The following is a 27,488-nucleotide window of genomic DNA, read 5'->3' as shown; positions in this document are numbered from 1 at the left end:
TCAGGGGCTGACCTGGACAGAGCCAGATGGGGGGGCAGGTCCCAGGAGGGCCCTAGACGACCCCCGTGCCCTTTGCCCGACCCCCCCACGGCCCCCGCTGTCCTCCGCAAACACCGCAACGCTGGGGATGTGAGGGGACCCAACCTCCGCCCAGGGCCCCTCGGGATGCTCCCGGCCCTCCTGCCTCCCCATCGCGGCAGCCACGGGTGACACTGTGGGGCTCGGTGACAGACCCAGCGAGGCACTCCTTGCAAACCCGCCCGCTTCCCCTCCCGCCATCTCTCCCGGGGCTCCCTCCCTCCCTCCCGCGGGGTGCAAATAGGGTCGGGCTTGCCGTGGCAGGCTGCAGGGCGGCCGGGGGGATGCGGCGGGCAGGACCGGGGGCAGGCAGAGGATGGATGGGGACTGTCCCGGGCAAAGGCAGGGCTGGGCTGGGGGCTGCCCCAGGCGGGGCGGGCAGGGCTGCCGGGGGTGGGTCCGCAACCAGCCCTGCCTTTCAAAGTCCCTCGCTCCGAGGAGGAAATCGGGAAATATTTCCAGCAGCAGCAGCAGCAGCAGGAGGAGGAGGAGGAGGGCTGAAGCTGCCACCGCGGAGGAGGGACGGCGGGTTTCTCCCTGCCCGCGCAGCGCCGCGGAGGGATGCGGAGGGAGGGGAGGCTGCCTGCGGGGCGGGCCGGCTGAGCGCATCCCCGGGGTGCTGCGTGTAAGTGTAAGTGTGAGTGCGAGTGCGTGTGAGTGAGTGTGCGCGTATGTGTGTGTGCGCGCTCCCTCCCTCCCTCCCTCCCTCCCTCCATCCCACCCTCCATCCCTCCCTTCCTCCCTCCCTTCTCCCCCCTCCCTCCCGCCCGCCGCCGCGCCGCAGCCGCGCACCGGGGCTCCGCCACCCGCCCCGCCGCGATGCCCCGCCGCTGCTGAGCCGGCCCCGGCGGCGCCCGCTCCTGCCCCCCCCCGCCAGGTAGGACCGCCAGCCACCGGCCCCCACCCCGGCCCCAACCCTGCCCGGCGCGGCGAGTCGTGTGTCGTGTCCCCGTCCGTCCCCCCCCCCCCCCGCCCGCCGCCCCGACACCGGGGGGGGGTCTGCACTGGGGTCCCCAGTGCCGGGGGAGGATGGGGGAGGCGGGCTGGGGGGCCCGGAGCCGTGCGGGAGCCGATGGGGAGGCGGGGGGAGGATGCCCCCCCCCCCCCCCCCCCCCCCCCACGCCGCGGGAATGCTTTTTGCAACCCAGCCGCGGCACCTTTAGGCAGGCGATGGGGCTCGCCCCCCTCCCCCGCCGGCCAATCGCGACATGTCGCGACGGGAGGCGCGGCTGCGGCGAGGGGGGAGGGGGTTGCCTCTCCCCTACCCCGATGTTCGGGCATTGCCGGGCAGGTGGGGCCGGGGAGGGGGGCCCGAGCAAACCGCCTCCCCCCCCCCCCCGGGGAGCATCCTTCCCCCGTGCGCGGCGGCGGGGGTGCGGTGCCTCCGCCCGGCGGGGGTGGTCGTGCCTCCGCGCAGGGCTGCTTCTCCTCCAGCCCCGGGGATTTCTGCCTTGAAACGGTTTCCGAGGTGAGTGGTCGGAGGCACCTGCAGCCGCGATGAAATTCCCGTTTTCGTCTCGATCAGCGTGTGTTATTAAGGGCTGGCATTAAGCAGCGCTCATCACGTAGGCTTTGTCTAGGTGGAAGCATGGCTGGGGCTCTTCCGTCATCTCGAGTTTAATTCTTTAATCGTAGCCTTGTTGCTTCCCTCCCCGCCGAGCCGTGCTAAGCAACCCCGCGCTCGGCTCTGTCTCCAGGGCGAAAGCAAACTGCCGAAACGTTGTAGAAATGCAGCGAGCGCTAGGGAGAACTGGAGTCTAAAAATGAAAGCTGTAGTAAAACCACAAGGTCACAGGCGTGTGGGTGCGAGTGTTTGATTTCAGGGTTCCTCTTTGCTTGTGCTTCGCAGGAAGCTGTTCCTCCAGTCCCAGATGTTGGAAATCCACGAGTCAGGCAATGGAAATGGGGCCCGAGAGAGGCTGGGGTTCTCTGTGCACTCTCCTGACACCTGCCTAGGCATTCATGTGCTTTTTCTCACCACCACAAAGAGAAGAGGTGCGCTTTTATTTAGAAAAGGGAAGCTGGGACACTTGCACGTTGATGGGATGAAAGGCGGCAGGGAAAAAAAAGAGCTGTGCTGTATGGCTTTGGCTGGGGCAGCGGACATCACCAAAGAAAGGCATTTGCGTTCCCTTGGGTGCATCTGATAAATGTTTCTTTCTCCCCTTTTCCTTCCGATTGGTTCTTCAATAGCAGCTTTGCCCCTTTTCCAGCAGAGGCATTTAGCCCAAATAGGGAAATAATCTAGCATTTCTAGAGCCGTAACCTACCAGCCAAGCCATGAACCCCCCACCACCATCTCCCCAGGGAACTAGATGCATTGCCTGACTCCTCTCATACCCCACCAGCTCCGTTTCTCTGGCGGCATAAACAACTCCTAAGCCAGTGCTGGGGAGCTGCGTTGCTCAAAGCTTCCGCTGTATCGGGGTTTGTGTTCAAGATGTTTGAGGAGATTGGATGTCCTCTTTATGCCTAGCATCCCCGAATGCCAACACCAAGTAGCACAGTTTTAAGCTGATGAAACTTTGCTTGCTTCTCTCTCCCCACCACTTTCACTAAGCTTTTTGCGATCTTTTGTCTGTGAATTGCTCCTGAGACTTAAATATTCGCTGTCCTGCAGCTGCCCAGGCTGCACCTAGTTTGCTCTTCTTGCACTGCTGTACACGGCATGGCATGAATTTGTCTCATGTCCTTGCTCTTGGGAGTCTCCACAGCACCTTGCATGATGCCATATAGGCACAGCCATTTCTCTGCCTGTTTGGGCCTTTGGTAGGGTCCTGATCTGCTCAGGGCTGTCAGGCTTGCAATTTTCTGGCATTGCATCTAGAACAGAATTTAGTTTTCTGCTGTGTTTTTGGGGGGGGATACGGTCCTGCTGGCTTACCAGGGAAAAGCCACCATTCTCCAGCATCCTAATGAAGCTCAGATCCTATAAAAAAGCCCAGTGTCCCCCAAGGCACGAGCATCACTGGACAGCCAGCCAACAGGTTGGTCGTAGACAACACAAATGGCATGTGATACTGGCTCTCCTTGCGACTGGTACAGTGAACAACCTGGAGCTCTGTTCAAGCTCAGGGTGCCGTGATCTGCGTGTGCTCCCAGTTCGTGGACGTCGGTGCCCACAGCTGTGCAAATCCTGGCTGCACCGAGGTCTGTTGCAGGGCGCTCAGGGTGCTGTGCCGCCGGGACTCTGGCATCCAATATGGGCTGAGCTCACTGACCAGTCTTTCCCTTGCCGAGGGCGCGAGTGGTATCTCTCCAGCTATTTTCAGGAAGCTTGTAGGAACTTGGCTTTCTGCGCTATCTCTATCCCTCTGGTGATTTTAGCTGAAATGGGGGGGGGGGGAGGTGATGTGAACAGACAGACAGACATGGAAACTGTGATTTCATATGCCTGGCTTCCTAAGGAAACCTGGCTACAAATAGAAGTGAGATTTGCTGCTGCAAAGAGCTCCTGGGGAGACAGAGAAGGCGGGGGAGACTGGGGAGGAGGGAGGGGTGGTTAACCTCGCTTTTGAGATAAGCAGCCGAGGCCCGGCACACACCTGGGCTCAGACTCCCTTTCCTGAGATCTGGTGGTCTAAAAACTGGGCATCTGCTCGGCACTAGCGTTCAGCTCCCTCTAGAGTCAGCGGTGCAAGAGCTGTACCTCCGGACGGTAACTCTCCCGGGAGGTGCTACCAGCCTTCACCGGTCCGGGCTGGGCACCTAGCCCACGGATGCAGCGTGCCAGGGTGGGCCACTGGCCCAAACGAACCTGCCCAGCTCCTGTCTAGGACCGTGTCCAAATCGCCCGGGTTCTACAACCTGCATTCGCCTCAGCCTTTCCCCACACACGTTCCCAGGGACGTCTCCCACCTCTTTGTCCCTGGATGGACGCCGGGAGCTGGGCCTGGGGATTTGTCTCTGCTCCCTTGAAGCTTTCTGCTCCTTGAGCCCAGGAGAGCATCGCGCTGCGCAGGGGACCCACACAAAGCTAGAAACCCAGTGCAAAAATGGGCCGGGAAGGAAGAGCAGACACAGGCAGACAAAGAGGAAAGCAGCAAGCCTGCTAATTCTTCTCTCCTGGCCCCTGCGGGGCATCTCTGGGCAGACGCTTCCTCCCCAGGCTACCCGGGAGCCTCAGGCTTATTAGCAATATTTTATTCTCCCAGCACTCATGGGAGGTGCTCTTCCCATTTTACAGAGGGACACACAGAGCACAGGGGGGTGAAGGGCTGCCCTCAGATCACAGAAGGAGTCAGTCGGCAAGGCAGCCTCAAAGCCGGCTCATGGAGACTGGGCAGATAGCCCCGTGCTTAAATCGGTGAGGGAGATCCACAGGCAGAGGAAGGCATTGACAGCCCAGGAGGAATAATGGGGAAGAGCCTGATGCTGCTTGATAAAGAAGAGACCAAAAGCAGGCGGTAGGGATAGAGAAAAGGTCTGGAGACAGCAGCGAGTAGGAGGGGAGATGTAAAAAAAAAAAAAAAAAAAATACAACCCCAAAAGAAATATAGTATTTCTCCCTTGCTTCTCATTTCCTGGCACTTTCCTCGCTGTGATCTTGAATCGTGGGGGAAAGGGACGACTTGCCACTTAGTCTCCATGTGATAGAAAGCAAGGCTGGAATCTCCCTGACAAACACTTCCAAGCTCCGTCTCTACAAGCTGCCCCCAAATTCATCCAATCTGGCTGAAATTTTATATCGGGGGTGTTTTATTTTCTCTGTTTATCTGTTTATTTTGGAAAGTTGCTGGGGAGATTGTGGGAGGAGATTGGATGCTTCATTGAAGAGATAGGATACTTGGAAAAATCAGTTGCAGACTGATAACTGTTCTAACTTTTTAATGTCCTTTACAGAAAACAGGGTGGCCTGATGTGTATTTTACTTGATTGGCTTCATGGAGGGCTTGTGCCTCTGACTATATTTGGAAAGGTTTTGATGGTTTTTTGTACTGATGCAATCAGGGTGCTGATGGCCTGAAAATCATTCTCCTGATGTGGAGTTCTCGAGGTCACGGGCAGGGGATGCCAACAGGCTATGCCTCTTTTGGAGTGGCAGAGCTGGGTGGAAGGGAGAAGGACCGGGCAGAGCCAGAGCAGGGCTGTGAGCCAAGGGTTTTCCAAGCTGTGTTTAAAGTGCTGTCACACTGTGCAGCCCTCAGTGGCAACACGGTATTTGGACGTAGTGGCTTCCCTCCACAGGTCTGGATGTACAGCCAGCGTGGCAGTAGGGTCCTTCTCCTGCTTTGATGGGTAAAAATCGCAGTTACCAAAGCTGTGCCACGGGTCAGCGTCAAGATCAGAAGCGAAGCCAGCGGCGCTTGTGGCTGCCTAGACAAATCTCCAACCACCCTGTACCTTGTAGGGCTGTTGGCATCTGTTTTGCGTCCCTCAGCTGTAGGAAGCTGGACCTAGGCTCTTGGCTGATTTACTGATTGATGGTCAGAGACCAGACAATTTGGGCTTTTTTTTTTTTTTTTCCTACAGTCATGTCTTTTCCCACTACAGGCTTTGCTCAAGCTGCCCTGCTGTGAAGCAGATTGCTGCTTTCAATGAGGCACAGGTGTAGAGGCTTCAGCATGGCCAGGAAGGGTCAGCAGGAGAGAAGAGGTTTGCTAGCCCTCCGGAGCTGGGGCCGTGGGTATGAGTCCCACCCGTGGAGGCGAGGTGCGCAGCGCTTTCCCCCCAGGAAGGCTGGTTATTGCTTGCAGTAGACTCTTAAGTGCTGCTCTTCTGCAAGAGAAACTGGGAAAGGGGTGCTGTGACTTGGGAGACTTCAGGTCTGACCTTGGGGTAGGACCATAAGGCACACACCTTGAGACAGCCATTTTTTCTGAGGAAGGTCGGGGGGACACACTTGCTGGCTAGGAGAGCCTGTCCTCTCACTTGGGGCCTTTTTGGGGGTTGCTGTCTTTTCACCAGGGACGCTGGCAGGGGAGCGAGTAGCTGGCTTGCTTTGAGGCTCTGTTTCTCTAGCTTGCACGCTCACTGTGCCTTGCAGTAGCTCGTAGCTGCTGCTTTGTCAAAGTTTTTGGCCCCTCTGGCTGAAGAGAGACCATCTTTCTCCTGCTGCTGACATCAGGAGTTTGATGTTTGAGGGTTTGAGCTGCCTTCCCTGTCCCCCTGCAGCACTGCACTCCCACTAGCAAAAGCTTCTCTCTGCCTAGCTCTGACCGTGGGATGGGGAAGGGGTGGCTGGGAGTCCCCGTGGTGTTGCAACATGCTCCTGGTTGTGTCCCCACAGCATGCTGAAGAGCAGCGGCTCTGGTGTGAAGAGCAACTTCCTACTGCCACCCACTCAGGACCGGTCACCCTGTGTGGAGACGGTGCTGCTCCCACCTCTGGTACACCAGTGACACGGCTGTGGGGACCCCCTCTCCCATACGAGCTGGCAGTAAATTCACAGTAATGATGTTTATTATAAGGCCGATGTCGCAGGGGGGTAGGCACCGTCGGATAGCGTCGGTGGTGGCTGTAATGGTGTGAACGTTGCCGTGTTACAGCTGCTCTGTACAGATTTTCTGTCAAATGCTGGGAAAAAAATTCCCCGTGGAAAGTCTCCCTCTCTCTTTGTGTGGCCACTCATTCCTTGTGAGCCCAGGCCATTTCCTTCCTTGCCCAGTCCTCCTGCAATGAAAATGCCTGGGCTGGCGGTGTTTTTTCAGTAGTCTGAAAAAAACTGGTGCTACCAGCTCGTTGCAGATGGTCATAAACCTGCGTGTGATACAAAGGTGTAGGAAAATAACAGGAAGGGTCTTACAGTGGATATTTCAAGGGCGAAGTGCCCAAATGGAGATGGGACTTTGGGGAGGCTGCTGCAAAGGAAAAGCTGCGCTTTGTTGAAACGCAGAGCGGCTTTCAGGCTCGCTTTGCATGCAGCAACCAGCCAGCCTGAAGGAGCGTTGCTGCCAGGGAAAGGTCAGAGCAGAGTCTAAAAGGCTGTGTTCTCCCCATCTGGCAGCTCCTGAGCTGGGGGCTGGAGCACGAGCTGGCAGCAGGAGCTCTCTCCTACCGATTTGTGAAACCTAGAGCTCCCGTGTCCAGCAGGGAGGCAAACATCTCTGCAACCCTCCTAGCCCTGCTGTGGGCAACAACTGCCCTCCTGGTGTTTCACAACACCAAGGGTTGGAATAAAGGCTGAACCGACGTCCCTTGGCCAGAAGCTGCGTCTAAACTGCGCTTGCCTCGAAGGGACCACGCAGCCTCTTGCAGGCTTTCCTCCATGACTGTGCAAAACCAACTGCTAGCACCCTGGGGGAGCTTGTCCGGGAGCAGCTCGCACCCCTGCCCGGTGCTGCCGTGATAAATCTGACCCAAGAGGCGTTGGGGGAGAGACGCCGAGGCCACCAGCACCGTGGCAGGCAAGGTTTGCTGGGGCTGCTAACCCGGCGTGCTGTGAATCAGCTACCGCATTTGCTTTTATCGTTGATGGCCGGGATGGGAAATGCAATTGAGACACCTTAATGAAAAGCTAACAAAGTTGGGTTTGGAGGGAAGGTTGGCATTCTGGTAGCCTTGCTTCTTGTTAGAGAAGAATATGAATGATTTGCCTGGGAATATTCCTACCGCTGTGCCTGCAGCACTGTGCTGACCGCGGGACGAGACCCTATGCAAATGCAGAGTAAGAGGGTCTCTGGGGACCAAGCTGTTTATTTTGGATTGTACAAATAAAGAAATGCTGCTAATTTTATGGCAGCGGCTTCTCAGAGATACTGTGAGTGTCAGGCTCTGGTGGTGTGTGTGCGTAACCAGCATGTTGTGGCCAAGCATTTTCTAGCCCTCCGTAATTCCTGAGTCTGGTGTTAATAACACTCATTGTGAGTTGGTTCAAGTGGGAAAGCTGGTGAGGGTACATGAATCTTGCTTGATGACCGCACCACAAAATGCAGGAGAAAGTTCAACAAAGAGTTGGGGGATGCTACTGCCGCTCAAGGCGGGGTCCTGGCACATTGCCAAGGCCAGTGGGTTTTTCTCCCAAAGTTCCAGCCTTTCCCCACCTATCTGAGCCCTCCAGAAAAGTTCCAAGTTTCTTATCTCCTGCCATCTGAGGGAAAAATGTTGTCTGTACATGGAGAGCTGGATGGGAAGGCCAGAAAGACGGATTGCTCAGATGCAAACCTCTAGGCCTTTTTTCCTGCTGTTTAACATAATATGGGACTTGATTTTAAAAAAAAACAACAAACCAAAACCAACTTATATTAGAATGTTTGAAAGGGAAGAACATGGCAAATGAAGTCCGAGTGGCTTATTAATCTGATTTAGTGTGTGTCTTTTTTTCTGGCAGAGGCTTCCAGTGTTCGAATCCTTTTAAGACTGTAGAGTTTGTCCAAAGTGTGATGGGACTCTCCCATTCTTTATGACCTAAATCGGTGACCCAAAGCATAATATTTTCTCTAGAACCATCTGTTTCCTCTTCTTGCCAAGGGGATTTCACAATGCCTGGTTGCTCTGAATAATTGTACATGTGCAAGGATATGACTTGCCACAGGGAGAAAATAACTGAACAAGGGCAGGTGGATGCTCTTGAGTTTTCTGTTGAAACTACTGCCCTTTAGAAAAAGAGGGTGAAAAACCATGCAGCTGAGTAATATTTTATGCCCTGACTAAATTTTTTTTAAGCCTACATATTTTTAAAAAAACCCAAAACTACACTTAGGAGCTATCTGGGATAAACAGAGTTGATACTAAGTCAGTCTGTGTTTTGACAGCCCCTTTATCAAATATCTCCGAGACTTGGTTTGGAGCAGTGTGAAACACAGGAGTACAGATGTTGGGTGACTAATTCATGCTTCGGCTAAACTTCAATGACCATGAACGCACATCTGTTTCAACTTAGCTGTCTGCCAAATGGCCTGCAACAAGGTACTCTACAAATACCATGTTTTCAATTTTTTACTTCAGGTTTGTAAGCGGTGGCTACAGCCTGCATTCTGAGAAGCAGAAGGTACCCAGGGACTGTGATCAGGGGAGCAATGTTCAGGGCTCCTGACTCCAGCAGTAAGAGCTTTTTGTAGCATTAGCAGGATTTCCAACGCAAACAAGTCCTTTGTTTTAAATCTGTCTTCATACAGAAGACTTGCTTTTTCTTGTTCGTCTTATCTGTTCTTATCACCCAGCTCTCCGACTTGCTCACTTCCTGCCCTGTGTATCTTTTTTTTTTCTTAATTAGAAAATTGGGAGGGGGAGGGGGGAGGCAGACCAACAGCTCCTGGTGAGGAAATGCCATTTATATAAAACTGTCTTGACAAATTCTCAGTATTATTCTTTCAGCCCAATAATCCTACTACAGCATCCTTAAATAAAAGCAAATGGAGGAGAGGGCTTTGATCCATCATTCCAATGTCTCTTTGCGGAATAGATCCCATAATGTGGGTGCAGGATGGTACCCATTGCTTCCTCCAGCTGGTTCTTCACTTGCAGCCCTGTCCCTGCACAATATGCCCCTGCCCTAATGAGGAGAGGTCATTTCTGTGTCATGGGGGATAAGGAGATGGGTGGTGGTGACCAGGTGCTTTTCCTCAAGGAGGTGTTGGCATGTCCCTGTTTTGGAGGGTCCAGGAACACCTGCCTGGCTGGAGTTCTGCAGTCAGCAATGCAGCATGTGTAGCCTGCTGCGTGGCTGGAGGGCCAGCCTGGTTCCCAGCTGTGCTGTGAAACAAGCCCTCTTTCAGGAGGAGGAGGGAAAGTGTGCTTAGCCATCCTGCGTGGGTCACGCTATGTCTGGCCCCAGGTGACAGCTGGGATGCTGTCACTGGATGCGGCCTTTAGCACGGACGGGTCGGTCAGTGTCTCCCCACACATGCAGCTGTGCAGTTGTCAGACCTGGCCGTGTGTTTGCTGGAGACCGGGCGGATGGCAAATGGTAGGGTGAGACCTGCCAGGCGTTGGGGAGGCTGGGCTTCGGGAGGCGCTGACTGGATCTCCTTCTTGTGTCCCATCTCTGATACGGGCCTGGGAATACCATCCTTCTCTTGGAAGTCGAAACCTTTCGTGGCTGGACTCGTTGGTTTTTTTTTTCTTTCTGGAGTGTTGTTGTTTTATGAACAAAACCAGTTCAGCCTTTTGTATTCTCCAGTGCAGTAAAGGTATTGACGTACTCATTTTCCTCTCTTCATAGAAACATTTTTAAGTACCGTGTGATTAAATTAACTTGGAATGGAGAAGCGTAGTATGGCAAAGGCTCTCCTTGAGGAGAAAATATAGCTTTAATAACTAGGAATCTGGCTTTTATTGGCTAGTAAAACTGAGAATGTAACACTGAGCATGCTCAGGTTTTTGCACTAAGCATCTCTACGTACTTAAAGGCATCTGTTCTGTCGGTTTATGCACTGTTAACTAACTGAAAACCTCTTTAACAGCTCCTCTACACTGCTGGAAAATACTGAGGCAGGATAAGGGCAAGTACTGCTGTCATGCCTGATGACTGATGTTGTAAATGGAGTGAGAAAGGCCCTTGAAGGGGAAGCCGTCAAAGCTGACCTAGTGGGAAAAGAGCGCAGGGACAGGTTTCCTCTCAAAGCATGCCAAGAGAGCCAGGCTTGGATGCATATGGGGCTCTTTCCAGTTCTGGGAAGGTGCAAAGGGATGCACTGTGGAAGGAATGGCTCCAAAATCATTAATTAAAGACTGCCCTTCTGGTGCACCTTATGACCAAGTTACTGTTAAGAATAAGGTTTTGCCAGGGCTTGAGCTCACTTCATGCAGATTTCTGATGTGGAGTAGATGCTTGGGAGGACTGTGAGCAAGAAAAGGTTGTGAAATATGTAGTTTACAGTGATTAAAAACAGCAAGTATAAAAATATTTTCTAAAAATGATAGGGGGATAGTAGATTTCCCTGTCCTCTCCTGCTCTTACCCTGAACTCGAGTGAGTGAGTGCACTGTAATTTTGAAATGGGAAACACTTCTGCCAGCTGAGAAGCAGAATGATGGGCTTAAATTAGATGAGAAACAAGAAAATGCAATTGAACAAATAGGCTTTCAGCGAACAGAAAGTGGCATTAAACACCATAGTAGCTAAAGGGGGTAGGTGCTAGCCCACTGCTAGCCCACATGAATCTGTCCCTGTTCAGATAACTCAACTAGATGATTTGTACATGGAAAACTGCAGTAATCATAACACAAATGGGCTTATTAGATGGGTCTTCTTAAGTAATGGAGTAACTTGATTATATGTTCGGGAAAGATGGGAAATAAACAGGGTGTGGAGGAAAATCTGTTATCTCTGGTCGGCCTCACTTAATGCATCTTTCCTTTTGTCTCTGCAGGTTGAGGACGTTTGGGACCTGTTCGGTGGAAGCGGCCATGTCGCGAGCAACTCACCCACCCACCTTCCCAGTGAGCTTCCAACTCCTGAGCGTTTTGCTGGTGTTGCTCTTCCATGCAGATGGCATACATGGGGAGAGCCCCAGCGAACTGCCTGTGAATGACACCGAGGAGTGCACTGGCTCATACATCTGCAAAAAGGGTGTGATTTTGCCAATATGGGAACCCCAAGATCCCTCATTCGGTGACAAAATTGCTCGGGCAACAGTGTATTTTGTAGCGATGGTGTACATGTTCCTGGGAGTATCTATCATAGCTGACCGCTTCATGTCCTCCATCGAAGTCATTACATCCCAAGAGCGGGAAATAACCATCAAGAAGCCCAACGGCGAGACCAGCAAAACCACGGTGAGGATCTGGAACGAGACCGTTTCCAACCTCACGCTGATGGCCTTGGGCTCGTCCGCCCCCGAGATCCTCCTGTCTGTTATTGAAGTGTGTGGCCATGGCTTCACGGCAGGGGACTTGGGGCCAAGCACAATTGTGGGGAGTGCTGCATTTAACATGTTTGTCATCATTGCGATCTGTGTTTACGTTGTTCCAGACGGAGAGATAAGGAAGATCAAGCACTTGCGAGTGTTTTTTGTCACAGCGGCATGGAGCATCTTTGCTTACACTTGGCTTTACATTATTTTATCTGTGTCTTCTCCTGGGATTGTGGAGGTTTGGGAAGGCTTGCTCACCTTCTTCTTCTTCCCCATCTGTGTGGTGTTTGCCTGGATAGCTGACAGGAGGCTTTTATTTTACAAGTACGTCTACAAGAAATACCGAGCTGGCAAGCAGAGAGGCATGATCATTGAGCATGAGGGTGACCGTCCCTCCTCCAAAGCTGATATTGAGATGGACGGAAAGGTTGCTAATTCTCATGTGGAGAACTTTTTGGATGGGACACTGGTGTTGGAGGTGGATGAGAAAGACCAGGATGATGAGGAAGCCAGGAGGGAAATGGCTCGGATTCTGAAGGAGCTGAAACAAAAGCACCCCGACAAGGAAATTGAACAGCTTATAGAGCTGGCCAACTACCAGGTCCTGAGCCAGCAGCAGAAGAGCAGGGCCTTTTACCGCATTCAGGCCACTCGGCTCATGACAGGAGCTGGCAACATCTTGAAGAGACATGCTGCAGACCAGGCCCGTAAAGCTGTCAGCATGCATGAGGTCAACAGTGAGGTGGCAGAAAATGATCCCATCAGCAAACTCTACTTTGAGCAGGGTACCTACCAGTGTCTGGAGAACTGTGGCACTGTCGCCCTGACCATCGTTCGCCGGGGAGGCGACTTGACCAACACGGTGTACGTTGACTTCCGGACAGAGGATGGGACGGCCAATGCCGGCTCTGACTATGAGTTCACTGAAGGGACAGTGGTCTTCAAGCCTGGAGAGACCCAGAAGGAAATCCGTGTTGGCATAATTGATGATGACATATTTGAGGAGGATGAGAACTTCCTGGTCCATCTCAGCAACATCCGCGTGAGCACTGAGGCCTCGGATGAGGGCATTCTTGAGGCCGGTCGTGTCTCAACACTTGCCTGCCTGGGATCACCATCTACTGCCACCGTCACCATCTTTGACGATGACCACGCTGGCATCTTCACCTTTGAGGAGCCAGTAACACATGTCAGTGAAAGTGTGGGGACCATGGAAGTGAAAGTGTTGCGAACCTCTGGTGCACGAGGAAATGTTATTGTGCCCTACAAAACCATTGAAGGCTCAGCCAAAGGTGGAGGAGAGGACTTTGAAGACACCTGCGGGGAGCTGGAGTTCCAGAACGATGAGATAGTGTAAGTGAAGGTTTTATTTGTTACTTACAGTCTCTGGTTCTCCTGAAATTAAATGCACGTGGCTCCCAGAGCTGCACTGGAGGTGTTTGGGTGCCAGCGCGTTGCCGTAAGCCATGAATGGCCTTAGGTGCTTTGGGGAGCCTGAAATGCTGCGTTCCTGCCTTGCTAACAGACCAGAGAGTGATGCCTGCTCAGGGGCACTCCACCCTTCCAGCAGCAGGGAGGTGGGACTGGTTTGTGAGCCCAGCCTCCTGCACCCTACCCACGCACTGAGCAGATCTCTATAGCCTCGGCACTACAGTGGAGCAGAGAACAAAACCGAGCTGGCTGTTACCGCCCAGTCACAAGGACCTGTCATGCGAAGGGCCTAAACTGAGTGTATGAATTGTGGTACCTACTTCCCCTTGCCTGTTGAGGGTCAGGTCATCCAGGATCGGGCCACAGCCTGTTCCACTGATGCTCTGTTCAGGACTTTGGTGAAGGTCACTTCACCTCTTCCTCTTCTAAAGGCTGCAGACCTAGGTCGTTGTCCAATGCATGGCCTGAAAAAGAACTGTCATGCAGAGAAGCCTCATGGTTAGGATGCAACTGCAGCCACATTTGGCCACTTGCAAATAAAAAAGAGGCTGAAAGCTGTTGGACGCTACTCCTGACTGTTGCTAGGTGGATGGTGGAAAAATTATTAGTGCCGTAGCCTTGTTTATTACATTATGTAGAGAATATAAATTAGCCCAGTAAATCATGGCTGAAAACATCTATCCTTGGGTAGGTCATGAAGGCATTTCGTTGCCCAGTTGGGGCTCTGGGAGGAGCAAGGGTTGGGAGTTGCGTTGTTCCAGCCCCAGGCTCTTCCTGCAGTGAAGTCTGTGTCTGTAGATCAGTCCCTGCCAACAACAGAATCTGTAGCACAAAACCACTGTGTAGAACCTGGAGCAGTCACTGACAAAAAGGGCACTGCTGTGTCAAGGGAGAGCTAAATGTTGGCTTGAGTGCTGCATATCATGCAAGTGGTCTCTTAGGAGCTGAGACAGACCCACGATGAGTGCCAAGAGCGGGCCTTATGTTCTGTCTGTTACTTGTATCGGCTCTGTGTGCACAGGGAGAATGAAGCAAATAGGGGAATCATAAAAGTTCTTGACACAGGGGGAAAGAAAAAAGTGATTTGTAGTTCTCGGGCATATTAGACCAGTTGGGGTTTTGACTTCTCAGGAAAAACTAAGCAAGAACTTCATAGCTCCAGCAGTCTGGAGGCCAGAACATGCATGTTGTTCACACAAGGGTTGAGAGCACATGATATGCCATTGTTCATGGCTCCTGAATGATAACTGTAGCAGAGAGGAATGCAGTTATTCGAATTTTTTCTTTTTTTTTTTCATTTGGGGAGAAGCAGGGAGTTGTCTGCAGAGATGCAATGAACTAGGCTATAAGGATATCCCCCGAAGGCTCTTTACTTTTTAACCAGGTCACTCAGCACTAGCAAAACTGGGCTACTGGCAGGAAAACTTTGATTTTTTATCTCAGTTCCCCTGGGATGTGACATGTTTACATGGCAGGCCAAACACATGGCCACAGGCTCTGTGCTCAGAGGGGCTTCAGCTTCCCCCTCGTATTGGATCCATCACTCTGGCCAGGATCTCTGTGCTGTCCTTCATCAAAGACAGGTAGCGTCACCTGTGTCTGCGCTGTGATGGTCTTGGTGCTCAGTCTGTGATGTGGGGTTTTGCAGCGGGACGGCAGTGCCTCCTCCCCGCTGTGCTGTGCCCACCGCCTTTCCTCCACCAAGCTGTTGACTGCTGACGTTTGCCAACAGCCCAGTAACCAAGAGGTGTGCTGGAAATGGGCTGACCGTCCGAGCTGCTGCCTGGCCTCCCCAGGGCATGCTGGTGTGCCCTCCCCCTGGCAGCAAGCCTTCTCCTTCCTTTTCTTACTGGCTGTCAGCATGTGCACAGCAAGCAAGAAATGGGGGGAAACAGATTTCTTCGAAATCCAAGTGTGTTTTTTCTGTGCAGATGCCAGGAAATTGCTATCATATCTCTATTGCCTTTAAACTATTTCTCCCTGGAATCACAAGGAGGGACTGGACATGGGAAGCACCACTTTAGGAGTTCACAGCCTGGTACAAATGAGGGCTTGGGGAATGGGGTGGGAGGAGGTGGCAACTGCAGGGCCATATGTTGACCAAGGGGCTTGCTCCATTCAGATGGGAGAGGACATGCACGTGCCTTATTTTTTCTGGGAGAAGGGTGAAACTGATTGTAGAAATTGCAGTCTATTCATGTGCCTGAAAGGCAGTAGGTATTCATCTAAAACTTAGCTGCTACCGTCCATGTTCAGCTGTTGGATGGTATAATCTGACTTGCAGAAAATTTCCCGCAGGTCCGTTTTCGCCTGGGCACAAGTTTAGGACAGCCCTACAGCACAAAGGCGGTGTGGTCCTAAAGCTGAGGTGCTGCTTACAGGCATCCTCCCTGGGAAGAATTTGCTCTATTGGGAATAAAGATGTGCTAGCACATTGTGTGGATTATAGAGCTAAAGCCTGTTTGCTATATCACTGCTTGTTAGTGCTGTGCTTCAGCTAAATCACAGCTACGTAGAATGGTGCAATTCCCCAGCACATTTGATTCAATAAAGTTCTAAAACTCCGGGTTTTCCCATGCTCTGGTGGCCAAGAGATGGCTTTGCTGCCCTTTCTAAAGGTCTTTAGTGCCTCTTCAGCTCTGCCATTCTAGGCTGTATCAATTAGCTTGGTAAAATTGAGTAAGATGTGTTTTTCTGCGGCACTAACAACAAAGGTAGGGCAGTGCAGGGGGACACGAGGATGAAAGAAAACTGCATACAAGCCTCTATTATTAGAGGGCTGGCTTGCTGGTAAGTCCCAGTAAAATTAGAAAGCACTGGGAGGGCACTGATCTTCTGGAGACCTTCCTCCAGTTCCCAAAAGGCCCAATTACGTAACATGTTGTTTGTTTGCAGCGTCCAGAGAGACTTTCCCATTTTGCAATCTGTTGATGTCCCCTTTCCCAGAGCACACAAAATAGCTGTGTAACTGCTGAAGCCATGCCACTCCTGTGCATTTAAACAAAGACCTCATTCCGATGCTACCAAAAAAGATGTATAATGGAGAAGAAGTTGGTCCTCCTGTGGAACATTTTATCCCGGCACTGCCTGGTGGCCTCTTGGAGTGATGCTTTTCTGCTCCCTGCTCCTGAAGCACAGCTTGTGTGTTCAATGGGTGCATGTTGGCAAGTGAAAGAAACAGCATTTGAATGTGTTTTGCAAAGGGTTTAGCTGGGTTTGTACGATAGATTGGTCCAAGCTATGTGGGAAAGCTAAAGATGCCTGACTTGGGTCTCAGCAAGGTCAGTCTCAGTGATACTGCACAGGTAGCTGGGGCTCTGAGACACTGGTGTAGGAGAGGGTGCTATGATTTAAAGTGTAAGGGAGAGCCTTCCCTCTGGGGCCATCCTCAACAAGGTGATTCCAGCCTTGTCTTGCATCTCCATTAACGATTAAAGCTTTCTCTTGATGACAACATGGAGAAGATGTGTAGTTGCAGGCTCTTCCTGCCCACCCATCTACCACAGCTATTGTGATCATAGAAGAGGTCACTGGTTCATGTAGCCAGTGTATTTTTATCTCCTGACTGAATGCCAAATAATTCAAAAGAAGTCCAGCCTCCTATCTTAGAGGAGGAAGCAATCCTTCCCCCAGCTGATGCGATCTCTTCTCCTTGCTGTCTCGAAACATCAGCAGGGGCACTGCTTCCAGATGTGACTGCAAAGCTATATGAAAACTGCGTGTTCTCTCATGTTCAAAAACTAGTAGTTTTTCTAGAGATAACATTGCAACTAGAGATCTATTACAATCTGCATTTCAGATGTCTGCACCCACATCCCCCAAAAGAAAATTTTTTACTGCATTAATAAGTCAGTGAGGAAGATGGTACACACAATTATATGGATAACCCATTAAACTGGTACTTCACCTATGCAGTTACACTTGTAAATGCATGGAGAATCTTATGTCAATAGATCTGGCTGTTCATATGTATAGTTGAGCTGTTTTTATAAAAGGTGTCTGCTGCAGGTTTAGGAAGTGGCACTCTTGGCCCATTGAATTTGACTTGTCCAAGCCAGCTTTGGCATTTCTCTGGAAGCAAAAATCTAGGAGCCAAATGCTAACAGTGACATCAGCTAAAATCCTCTGATTTTTTAGGGAAAGTGACGCCAGAGACCACATAACCTCCCTCCCAAGAGCCCTTTAAAAATGTCAGTGTCAATAAATATAGATTGTGGCAGGGGGGAACGAAGTGGTACTGCTTTTTTAAGTTCCCCTTTTCTTTTCCAAAAGAAGTTGGGTAAGATATTTCTAAAGAAACAGCAAAAATAAAATCCTGACTCAGCCCTGGGACCTCTCTAGCTCAGTTTTGCATCCATGGCCTGCAGCTTCAGAGAAAAAAATGAAACCTCCAGCGTGGTCAGCCTTGCAGTAGGACACAGTTGAAGAGCAGAGTCGTCTGATATGGCAGAGATACCGCTGTAAACCAGGCTGAAGGTGAAGCAAACAAACATTCCCCTTTTCATATTTCATCGTTGAACACATTATCTCTCTCTTTGTCCGTCCCACTTGGTTTGCATGTGTCAGGGTGCCTCCCCTCCCTCACAAGCCCTGGCTTGCGCAGGGTTAATGTCTGGAGGCACAGTGTGAGATATCAAAACAGACCAAACAAAGATTAAACTCTTATTCGGCCTGCTTCCAGCGCCCAGCTTGGGTTTTAGAGCATGTTTTCCCCTTGCCACTGGCAGTCTCGCCTGGCCCAGTGGGACTTGCCAGCAGTTCAAAATACGGCCACCAGGATCTGGGTCTTGGGTCCTTGGCCGGAGCACCCAGTGCCCTGGGTCCATCTCAAGGGAGGTGGCCCTGGCCATGGCCCACAGCAGGGAGCTGAGTACGTGTGTCGCAGCGGGCTGCGGCATGGCATGGGGGCCTCTTTCCCTTTCCAGGGGAGTTCTGGGGAGGAGAAGTTCCCTGGGGCTGAAAGGTGTCATTGCTTTGGGTCCCGAAAGCCAAAAGCTGGTCGTCCCCTCGTCAGGGAGGGAAGATATAGCTATAACAGGGTGAGCTGTCTTTTCTTTTTCTCCTCTTCTGTAGTCTTTCCTGAACGCTCCTAAAATGTTAGCCTTAATATCTCCCAGCCATGTGCATCTCTCTCAAACTGCTGTGCTCGTCTCGTTTGCACTGGACAACCCCCGCATCTCTGTTAGGAGACAGCAAGGAAATAAGGCCATGTGGTGTTCACAGACCTTCCCCTTCCTCCTGTGCCCAAATGCCTGCAGGTTCTTGCCTTTATCCTGTGCATACAGACTGGGCACTGAGTGACACGGACGTGGTGGGTACTGAAAAAATCATTCCCGAGTGCCACGTCAGGTCTCAAGCCGGCAAAGCACGTACTGGCAACTGTGTCTCTAAATGTCCTGTGGCCTGATCTGGTCCTCTCCTCCCCAGAGTAAGGCCAGTGGGTGTGCTCCTGTGGCATGTCATCACGGTGGTGTGGGACTAGTCCTGCCTGTCGCGTGCTTGGGGAGAGTCAGCACGGGATGCAGTCTGTGCCGTTTGCCCAAATAAGTCATGAAATCTAGGAACTTGATTTGATGATGTCCCCTGTGGAGCGGATTAGGCGGTGAGGTTGTGTTATTGGACGAAGCAAGTTGTGCCAGCACATCACTGGGGGGAGTGGGGGGGGGAAGGGTGAGGACAAGCTCTCACTGAAGAACTGACATGGTTTTTGTCCTTGAAAAACCAATGTTTCCTTATTTGTAATGAGCTGTTGTTAGCAATTTACTGCTGCCAGCTGCATCTCTGTGGTTGATTAAGGGAGCTTGGATCTTAAATATGTAATAACTCTCTGAAAGCCATTGAGAGGCAGTTATTAGCTTCATCAGGGCCTGTGTACACATCCGCTGTGCTCCTTTATGAAAAGGCTACCTATTAAATGCATTGTAGTAATTTATAAAACACAGGATCTAGGCTTGTTTTAAGAAATTAAAGCAGCAAACCTAGCGAAGCTTGTTGGCGCAGGAAAGAGTTATCTTGGAGTGAAGCGCTGCTCTGCAGCTCCTTGCTGGTGAGACAAGAGTGGGGGTTAGGAGAAGCCCTGTCCCCCTTTGCAGAATCTCTTCTTTCCCTGGCACGTGCTTGAGCACTGCTGGCAGCAGCATTACCACCACCATCATTGAGAATACGCAGGTCTTGTCAGCAGAGCAGGGATCCATCCCTCTCCCTCCTGTGCACATGGGATCCTTTACTTGTGGCAAACCCTTGAGCAGGGAGAGGTAAATAGTTGGTACGCAGGACGCCGATGCAAGTGCTGAGTTCAAGTTGTGCATCTGCCTTGGGAATAGGCTCCTTTCCTCTGATACTCTGCCCCCAGGTTTGACCTCGGCGGATGGCACTCGGTAGTTTTCTTCCAGCAGGAGGGCTGCATTTGTGGGCTTAAAACGGGAGTGACAGAACAAAAAGCAGACAGCTGACCACAGCCAGCATCCAAGCATCTGTGCAGATGGGCAGAGAAACATCTGCTCTCATCCAAAGCCAAACTGAGAGAAGAAGCTGGACCTGGCAGACAACTGGCTGAGTCAGAAACAGACCCTCCGCGGGGGCAGAGGCTGAGCCCAGAGGCATCATCCCGCACGCTGCAGGCGGATGGAGTGCTATCGGCCGGCTGTCTGCCGGCGGTGGGGAGATGTGATGTCTCTCTCCCCTTGGCAGGCAGGCGTACCAGAGGCGATGCACCGTCCTCCATGGCTGGGTCTGCCTTGTATGTGTCCCTGCCGGCTTTGCTCACCCCAGGGACAAAATTACAGGTTCACTAGCAAGGACGCGCGCATCGCTGCCATGCAAGGGGGAAGACACCGATACTACCCCTTGTCTCTGCTCCTTCCCCTGTTCTCCAGCACCGTAGGATAACTGTGTTAGCTTAACCTTCACAGGCTGGTCTTGCTGAACCACCTGTGTTTCTACAGTACTCTCAGATCAGGAGCTTTGATTAAAAGTTAGTCTTTCACAGCCACAGTGTTTGTGATGGCCAGGTGCATGGCCTAGCTGCACTGGTGCTAGTGGGCATGTTCTCTGCTTTGCAGTCTCGGGCATGGTTGGAGTTAAGGTCAGCCCTCTCCAAGTCATAAATGCCATTTAGCCTTAGGACATCTCGGGAGATATCAAAAACTCTACTAATAATGTTTCTGACACTGACATCGAAGGCGTTGCGCTGGTTTCCAAGAATGGCAATGCTGGATCCTGGGTGACAACAAATAATAACGGCATTCTCTGTTTTAAAAATATCTTAGCGTAAGAGAGAAAATATTCCCACTGCTGTGCAAGTAAGAGGGTGACCAGCATGTGCCTCCTCCGTCCAGTCCCTATATGGTTCCATTTCCATAGTGTCTGGACTCCTTCCTACACAATCAAAGTAACAATAAAATGTGTCTGGCAATGAGAAACAAAGCAATAATGAAGAACGGGGGCACAGACTGGATCCCCGTGAACTGGGTGCTGGAAAGAGAGAGATGGAGCTGATGGCATACACCTGCCCATCAGAGCAAAGTCCTTTCCAGGGGAAGGTCCTCCGAGTGCAGATGCTCTCAGATGGCTGAGGACGGGGATGGAGATGGGCTGAGTAGACTCCAGTGCAGAGATACTACCTTTGGCTTTTTCTGGAGGTGGTATTGGTGTCAGGAAGCTTCTTTGCTCTTTGGAGTGCTTGAGTGATCCCTCTGGTTATTTGCTCTTGTTGCAATGCTGGTGTGCGGTAGCCACACACTGCGCTATTTTGGGGTCATGCGACGTGCTCTAAATTAACCACAGGGCCACTATGCCCTGAGGAGAGCCTTTTCCCAGAGGCCAGATGCACCGTCACCAGGTGACAAGGCTGTTGTCTCGCTGGCTGGGACATAAGGAGGACATGAAGTTTCCTGCTGGGTCCAGAAAAAAACAAAAAAAAGGACTGATTTGCTCTGAGTTCTTTTCCAAACTCTTGCTGGCTTCCAGGAGAACAAAATCGCTATGGGCTGGGCCTTTGCAAACAATTTGGAGTAGGAATATATCGAGCCGTTAAAGCACCCATCAGCCCCTCAGACTGCCCAGGCAGCCCCTCAGCTTCGCAGGGCTAACGGCCGCGCTCCCGGCGCTCGCCCTCCCGTCCCTGCGCTGCTCTCGCGGCCTTGGCTCTGCCGTCCTCGCACCCAAGACCTTGCCCGGGCAGCCGGAGCGCTCCTCTCGCCCGTGTCGTGACAGATGACGTATCCTGGCATGCCTTTAGATACGGGCAAGAGGCACGCCTGTCTGGAGGCTGCGGACATCGTGCTCCGAGGAGCTGCGTGTCCTCAGCCGCGGCCCTCCTTTCCCTCTCGGCAACGCCATCGCGCAGCCCGGGCTCTGCTGTCCTAATACTGCACAGCTCTTGCATGAATACGCAGCCCTGTCACAGCCTACGAGGCTGAAAAAAAAAAAGTCTGTTCTGCAGGGAGTCTGGAATAAATGGAGCTGAGAGCTGCGACGAGCAGGGGAGAGATGCACCGGTTTCATTGAGAACAGGAGGCTGGATCTGAGATGAAACCTGTTGCTTTGGCTCGAGCAGGTGAGGAGCAGGTTTTACCTGGCACCAGAGTCTGCACAGGGCTTTGTATTTGCTTAGTTCAGTAGATTTACACTCACACTTTAGGTTTGGTTATTGAAATGTATGTTCCTCCTTAGCGACTGGATACGTGATGGGACCTAGGGGGATAAGCTGTCACTCCTACATAGGGTAAAAATAATATAAACAAAGTTAGCATTAATGCCCCAGGCACAAATGATCCTACCACAGGGAAAAGGGAGGGAAGTGTAACAGGAGAGTTACCTGACTCACGAGCTCTCCAGTGACCTGGAACTCAGAAAGAATCATGCAAAAACCTGAAAATGCGTCAGTTTAGTAGGGAGGATCGTAACAGAGCAGCGTGGGAGTGTTGGGTCAGAGTCAGGCCGAGCATGAACTGGACGAGAATTAGAGGGGAAGGAGATGCCCTGTCCATGCCTTAGCAATGCAGAGGGAGAGGGGGAAGAGAGCCGAACAACAGATTCCACCAAGAAGCAGGTCCCTCTGTGGATGTCTGTGTTCGTGAGGCCTGCAGGTATAGGACAGAGCTGATGTAAACTACCTGTCTGCAGACGCAGCGAGCACACTGAAATCTAACCTCGTGTTGTTAGGGGAATGCCTGAGGGGCTCTTAGAGCTGCTAGGTTTTCTGGGCAATAACTGAGATCTGCAGGCAAGCTCAGGAGCTGCCTTCAAAAGCAGCTCAGCCAGATTAGGTCTGCTTCTGTACCTAAAACAGCCTAGAATAAATCAACACGTTATTGGTAAGTACCTCAAAGATAACAAGGAGATGAATAACAGCCAGCATATATTTGTCAAGAACAAATCTTACCAAGGCAACCTAATTTCCTTTTATGCCAACCTTTTGGGTAAGGGAGAAGCAGTGGCTGTCATATCATTGAGCTTCAGAAGGGCCTTTAATGTCGCCTTGTTCAGTACCGTTGTAAGGAAGCACTGGTTAAATGGGCCACTGGGGTGACGGGGTCAAACCTGTCTGCAAAGAGAAACATGACGCTGGATCGGGTGAAAAGGTGTTCAGCAGGCGCTCGTCCTGAACTGGAGCTTGTTGGGCATGGAAATAGAAGTCTGGTGTTTAAACTTGCAGATAGAAAGAGTGGAGAGGCTGGAAGCATTATCAAAGGTAGGATGGGGATTTACAGAGACGGGCTGGAAAATAGCCTGAGCAGAAGCACGACACTGTAAAGTGCTTGTGCAAGAATAGTCACAAGCACAAATTCAAGTGGGAGGGAACAACTGAGTCAGGGGGAGCCATTGTGGTCCGGCAGCCAAATCTGAGCTCAAAACGTCATGCTCTTGCAATGAATGAGACAGACGTCATCCTGAAGATATTCACGAGGAGCGCAGCCATCCTTACGTGCTCTCTGCCCTGCTGTGTCCACCTCTGAGCACTTAACTCCAGAAGAAGTTGGGAGGAGTCCAACAGAAAGCGTAGAAAATGACTGGTGGTCTGAGAAATGTGACCCAAGGTGAGAGACTGCGAGAATTGGGGCTGTTTAAATTAGAAGGACACAGGCGTAGGGAAGGTCTAAGCCCTGAGCTGTGTAAAGGGCAATAAGATACTCTCTATGTCTGCAGGGTCTTGAGGAAGCAACAGGGGCAATTCAGATCAGACAGGAGGGCAAATTTCCTCCTACTACAGATGGGTCCAGTCAGGAGTAGCTTGGGGGAGTGGGTGACCTCTGTCAACAGCAGAGGACAGCTTAAGAGATACTGTTCAAAACTTTACTGAAGATTTCAGGTGTACTGTCTCTTTTAGGACAGGATTGGGTCAGATGAGGTCTTGGGAACTCTTCCTCTCCTGTTGTTATGTGCTACCCAGGCAAAAGCATTCATCATGTGAGTTGCACTTCAGTCAGGTGGCCTCTGTCCTGCATCGTCTTCTGCCACAAATGCGTGAAAGGGTGACATGCAAAGCAACCTACAGATGGAGCAGGAATACCAAATGCGTGCATACACATGCAACCTTCAGAGCTTCCCTGTGGCCACCCAATCTGGGCTCTTTGCTCCCAACAGATATCTGGGACAGGGCCAGTGCTCGCCTGCCGTCTGTCTCCTTTGCTAATAATTAGATGCAATCCAAGCTTCCCTGCAGGAGTGCCCTGTCCCCATGGGGAAGAAGCAAGGCTGCACAGATTAAGGAAGCTAATTAGAGGGGAAGAGAACATTGGTGCTGAAGCCCCAACAGTAAACTTTGAAATCTAGATAAGAGAGCAGTATTTAATTATATACAATTAAAACACTGCATCTCAGCCCCCTGAGAACTGGCAGTCTTGGAAAGCCCTCACAAAGGTGCTAATGAACAGATCTGAAGGCAGCGGTGGGCTAGGGGCTATGCTTATTAAACTTCACCTGGGAAACACATCTGAAGAGAAGAGCCAGGAAAATTCCTGTGGACCACGGGTCCCTTATTTCTGTGTGCTGTCCTCCCTCTTCCAGAGCAGGTAATGGGAACCCAAAGCTCTGGCACTGAAAGGGGGATGCTCTGCTCTTCCATGCAGCTGGGCACAGACCACTGCAGACACCTATGCAAGGAGAGGCTATCCTGAAAACATAGGGGAAGTTGGAAAGGGTTGTAAATACTTGGCCTGAGAAAGAGAAACAGTCTTCGTGCCCTTCTCTCCCAATGCACAGGAGACAAAGCTCCTGCCCCTGTGCCTGCCAGCCAGGGGCCTCCTGGTATCTCCAGGGAGCACCATGCTGATGTTCCCCTTTGCTCCACAATCCTGCAAAGTTATCTTAGGTTATTTTCCCACAAGTTTGCTCTAGCTACTAAAGCAGCTACTTCCCCTCCCACCTCCTTTGCCACAGCGCACATATAGCCCCTGACTTCTGATCCTTTAGCCTGCCCTCTGCAAGCCAGGAGGGCAGTTTGATTTCCCTGTAAAGTGCCTGCCTTGTGTTCAAGCATTCACTGTTGCACTCTGTGCCAGCTGAGCCAGCAAGCTTTGTGGACTGCAGTGGTAGCTTTTATCCCATAGCTGCTTCTGGGTGTTAATGTATTAAAACCACAATGAGGGAAAGCTTGGATGGATTCATATCATCTGGCAGAGTAGAACTGCAGAACCAGCCTGAAGTTTTCCAAAATCCCTCTTCCTCAGCAACTTCAAACCCTTAAGGAAGGCTTTAGTTCAGCCTTGGGTGCCAAAGGAGTTCGTGCCTGTTTAATTTTTAAATATAAAGTGCCAGAGGGCTTCTACCTCCTGAAGGCAGTAACTTTGAAAAGTATAAGCAACAGGCTAGAGCTCCTTTTCCTGCATCCTTGTCTCCTGGTATTCCTCTTTTGCCTGGTCTTTGCCCCCACTTTCTTTTAGGTCCATACACAGAACCCATGAGTTGCATCTGTGATGTTGTCATGAACAGCTTCCCTGGTGATTCAGCTGCTTAAAGTGTTACAAGACCTGAAAGTGATGCCAATGCCACTGAGGTTCATTTTATTTGTCTGAGCCTTTCTGGTGATGTTTTCCTCTGCCGCGCCAAGAGCTAAAGCCTCAGGGGGTTCTTCACTCATTGTGTTTTAGGCGAAAATTAAATTTCTTGTTGAATCCCAGAGCTCCAAGAGTTGGGGTTTTAAGAAAAACGCTGACTAGTATCAAGAGTGCCCTGTCTGGCCCTTGGTGTGCCAGGGGAGAATTTGCCGTGCTTTGGGGAGAAAATTGCCCTCTATTGTCAGTCCTGCAGAGCTGGAAGGGAAGGTGGGAGGCTTAAGTTACTTCTCAATTCAAGTCTTCCTAGACCTACTATGAATGAGCATGTTGGTCTCTTGCAAATATACAAACAAACAGATTTCTACAAAGCACTTGCTAATGAACCAAGCCAGCAGCTTGTCCTTTCAGTGATTTGTGGGGAGTCAGTAAAAGACTCAACCTGGGGAGCTCATTAAACTGCTAAAGTAGTGCATTTCTAGTGGAGATGCTGGGAAACTGTTAGCTGCTGGCTGCGATGCAGGAGGGAGAGGCTTGGCAACGCTGGAAGGAAACCTGTGAGAGGAGACGTCTACCACCTCCGTGGGTGCGAGCACGGGGCTGGCTTGCAATGGGGCCATGCAGGTGGGGCGCGAGAGGTGCTGATTTCCACCCCCAGTCGCTGTAATCCCATGGCTGGGCTATGGCACGGTGGTATCGTGCTGGGGTCTCGGGTCTCAGATGTGAAGTGGAGAAGAGGAGAGCAGAGTCCAGCACCAGTGAGAAGGGAGAGCCACAGCAGCCTACTCAGACACTTAGCCACGCGCATGGTGTAAAAAAGAGACCTTCTGGAAAATACAGTCAGACCCCCAGGGTTTAAAAACCAGGCACTTAATCCTATACATCAAAGGGAGCGTGGCACCGCTCAGCCACTGCTCTGCTTCATGGACACAGCACGTTTGTCTCCTTCAGCTATTGCGCAGCTCAGCTACAAAGCCAATTTGCACCACTGCCCTTTCCCCTTGGTGTGAGTAGATGGACTTACTCATGCAGCAACTATAGCCATCTCCAAAAGGAATGCATATACCTCAAGATGTCTATATATCTAAGGGTCACATATGCCTATGCCTCAACAATTAGAGTACGTGAAAGACCAGAGAAGTGCATGTACGGGGATGAGGCGGGATAAGGTAAAAGAGAGGTGAATGCATGATGAAAATTGGAAAAGGAGGGGTGGAAGGAAAATGAAAGAGGGGCCAAAATTACAATGGTTCATATGAGTGCTTCCTCTTGGCTGCTGGTGAGCACTTCCAGAGCTACAACATGCTCAGGGTCATGTTCAGAGGCCCCTAGTCCCATCAAAGCTTAGAGCAAGGTTGGGCTGCTCAAGTTTGCACCAGCTGGTTGGAAAAAGCTGTTTGGCTCTTGCTACAGCATGAGTTTGATATCCATGTCTTAAATGCATTGAGCTGATATTGCACAAGTTTCAGCTTCAGTGTGCTTTTAGGGAGAGCCCTGGCTTGGCACTGGGCAGCAAAGGTAAAAGCAATGAGGAAAAGAGAATTCTTCTGGCCTTGCCAAACAAGACCTCTGTGCAGGGCAAAGAGAGAACTAAATTGATCTGAATTTTCTTGCTATTGGTCAGCATTTTGGTGCCAAGGTAGTCACACTCTGTGTGGATGGGTACACGCATGTGAGAGAGGGAAGGAAAAAAGTTAACGTGAAGAGCTCCATATTTAATATTGTGTTAATCCCTTCCCTCCCAGCTAGAGCGGAGGTTTAAAATTCCTTTGCTGGAAGTGAGGGAAAATGTACTGATCTGTGTGAACATTATTTAATTAGGGAAGAAAGCTTTACCTTTAAGGAAAGTTGCAACTGAATAAATTGGTTTGAAGGTCTGAAGAAATTAATTGATGTTTGGGGCTGGGGGGAGGGTTTTTATTTATTGCTTCACAGAAAATTCAAGTCGCATTTTGAACCAAACTTTCCTTCATTAACTCTGGAAACTTAAACAGGGGATGGATTTCAGGCCAAGTGTTTTGAAAACCCCTGCTAACAGCAACTGTGGCAGAAGGTGAAGCAACAACACTTCATCTCAATTTCTCTGTGAAAGCCAGTACTTTGAAAAGGTATATATCAAGTCAGGCAACTTGTGCAACAGCTCTTTACAAGTAGGGATTTGCTTCTAGCACCCTAGTTACGTGATGGAAAATCCTGCAAGGGAGCAGGTGGGAGTCACAAGGCTACGTGCCAGCTTTGGACCCAGAGCT

The 27,488-nt window shown here is 51.1% G+C and overlaps 1 protein-coding gene across 7 annotated transcripts in view; it reads left to right on the top strand.

The window, feature by feature from the left end:
- The first annotated feature begins 560 nt into the window (after positions 1-560).
- Positions 561-27,488, top strand: part of SLC8A1 (solute carrier family 8 member A1) — a 124,108-nt gene continuing 97,180 nt past the window's right edge. For 2 of the 7 annotated variants that reach the window (XM_052781116.1, XM_052781114.1), the window contains exons 1-4: positions 921-955; positions 1,928-2,073; positions 4,265-4,484; positions 11,330-13,165. In XM_052781116.1, coding sequence (XP_052637076.1) covers positions 4,435-4,484; positions 11,330-13,165 — 1,886 coding nt within the window. In that variant the 5' untranslated portion in view covers positions 921-955; positions 1,928-2,073; positions 4,265-4,434. Of the gene's footprint in view, positions 716-855; positions 956-1,927; positions 2,074-4,264; positions 4,485-11,329; positions 13,166-27,488 lie in introns of those variants that run through there. The other 5 variants (XM_052781115.1, XM_052781117.1, XM_052781118.1 and 2 more) reach the window with 5 other exon arrangements.

The sequence above is a fragment of the Harpia harpyja genome, chromosome 3, assembly GCF_026419915.1.
Source record: "Harpia harpyja isolate bHarHar1 chromosome 3, bHarHar1 primary haplotype, whole genome shotgun sequence".
In the NCBI taxonomy this organism is placed as follows: Eukaryota; Metazoa; Chordata; class Aves; order Accipitriformes; family Accipitridae; genus Harpia; species Harpia harpyja.
Note: the sequence above shows the minus strand (reverse complement) of the source record. Positions and strands in the feature narration are given on the sequence as shown.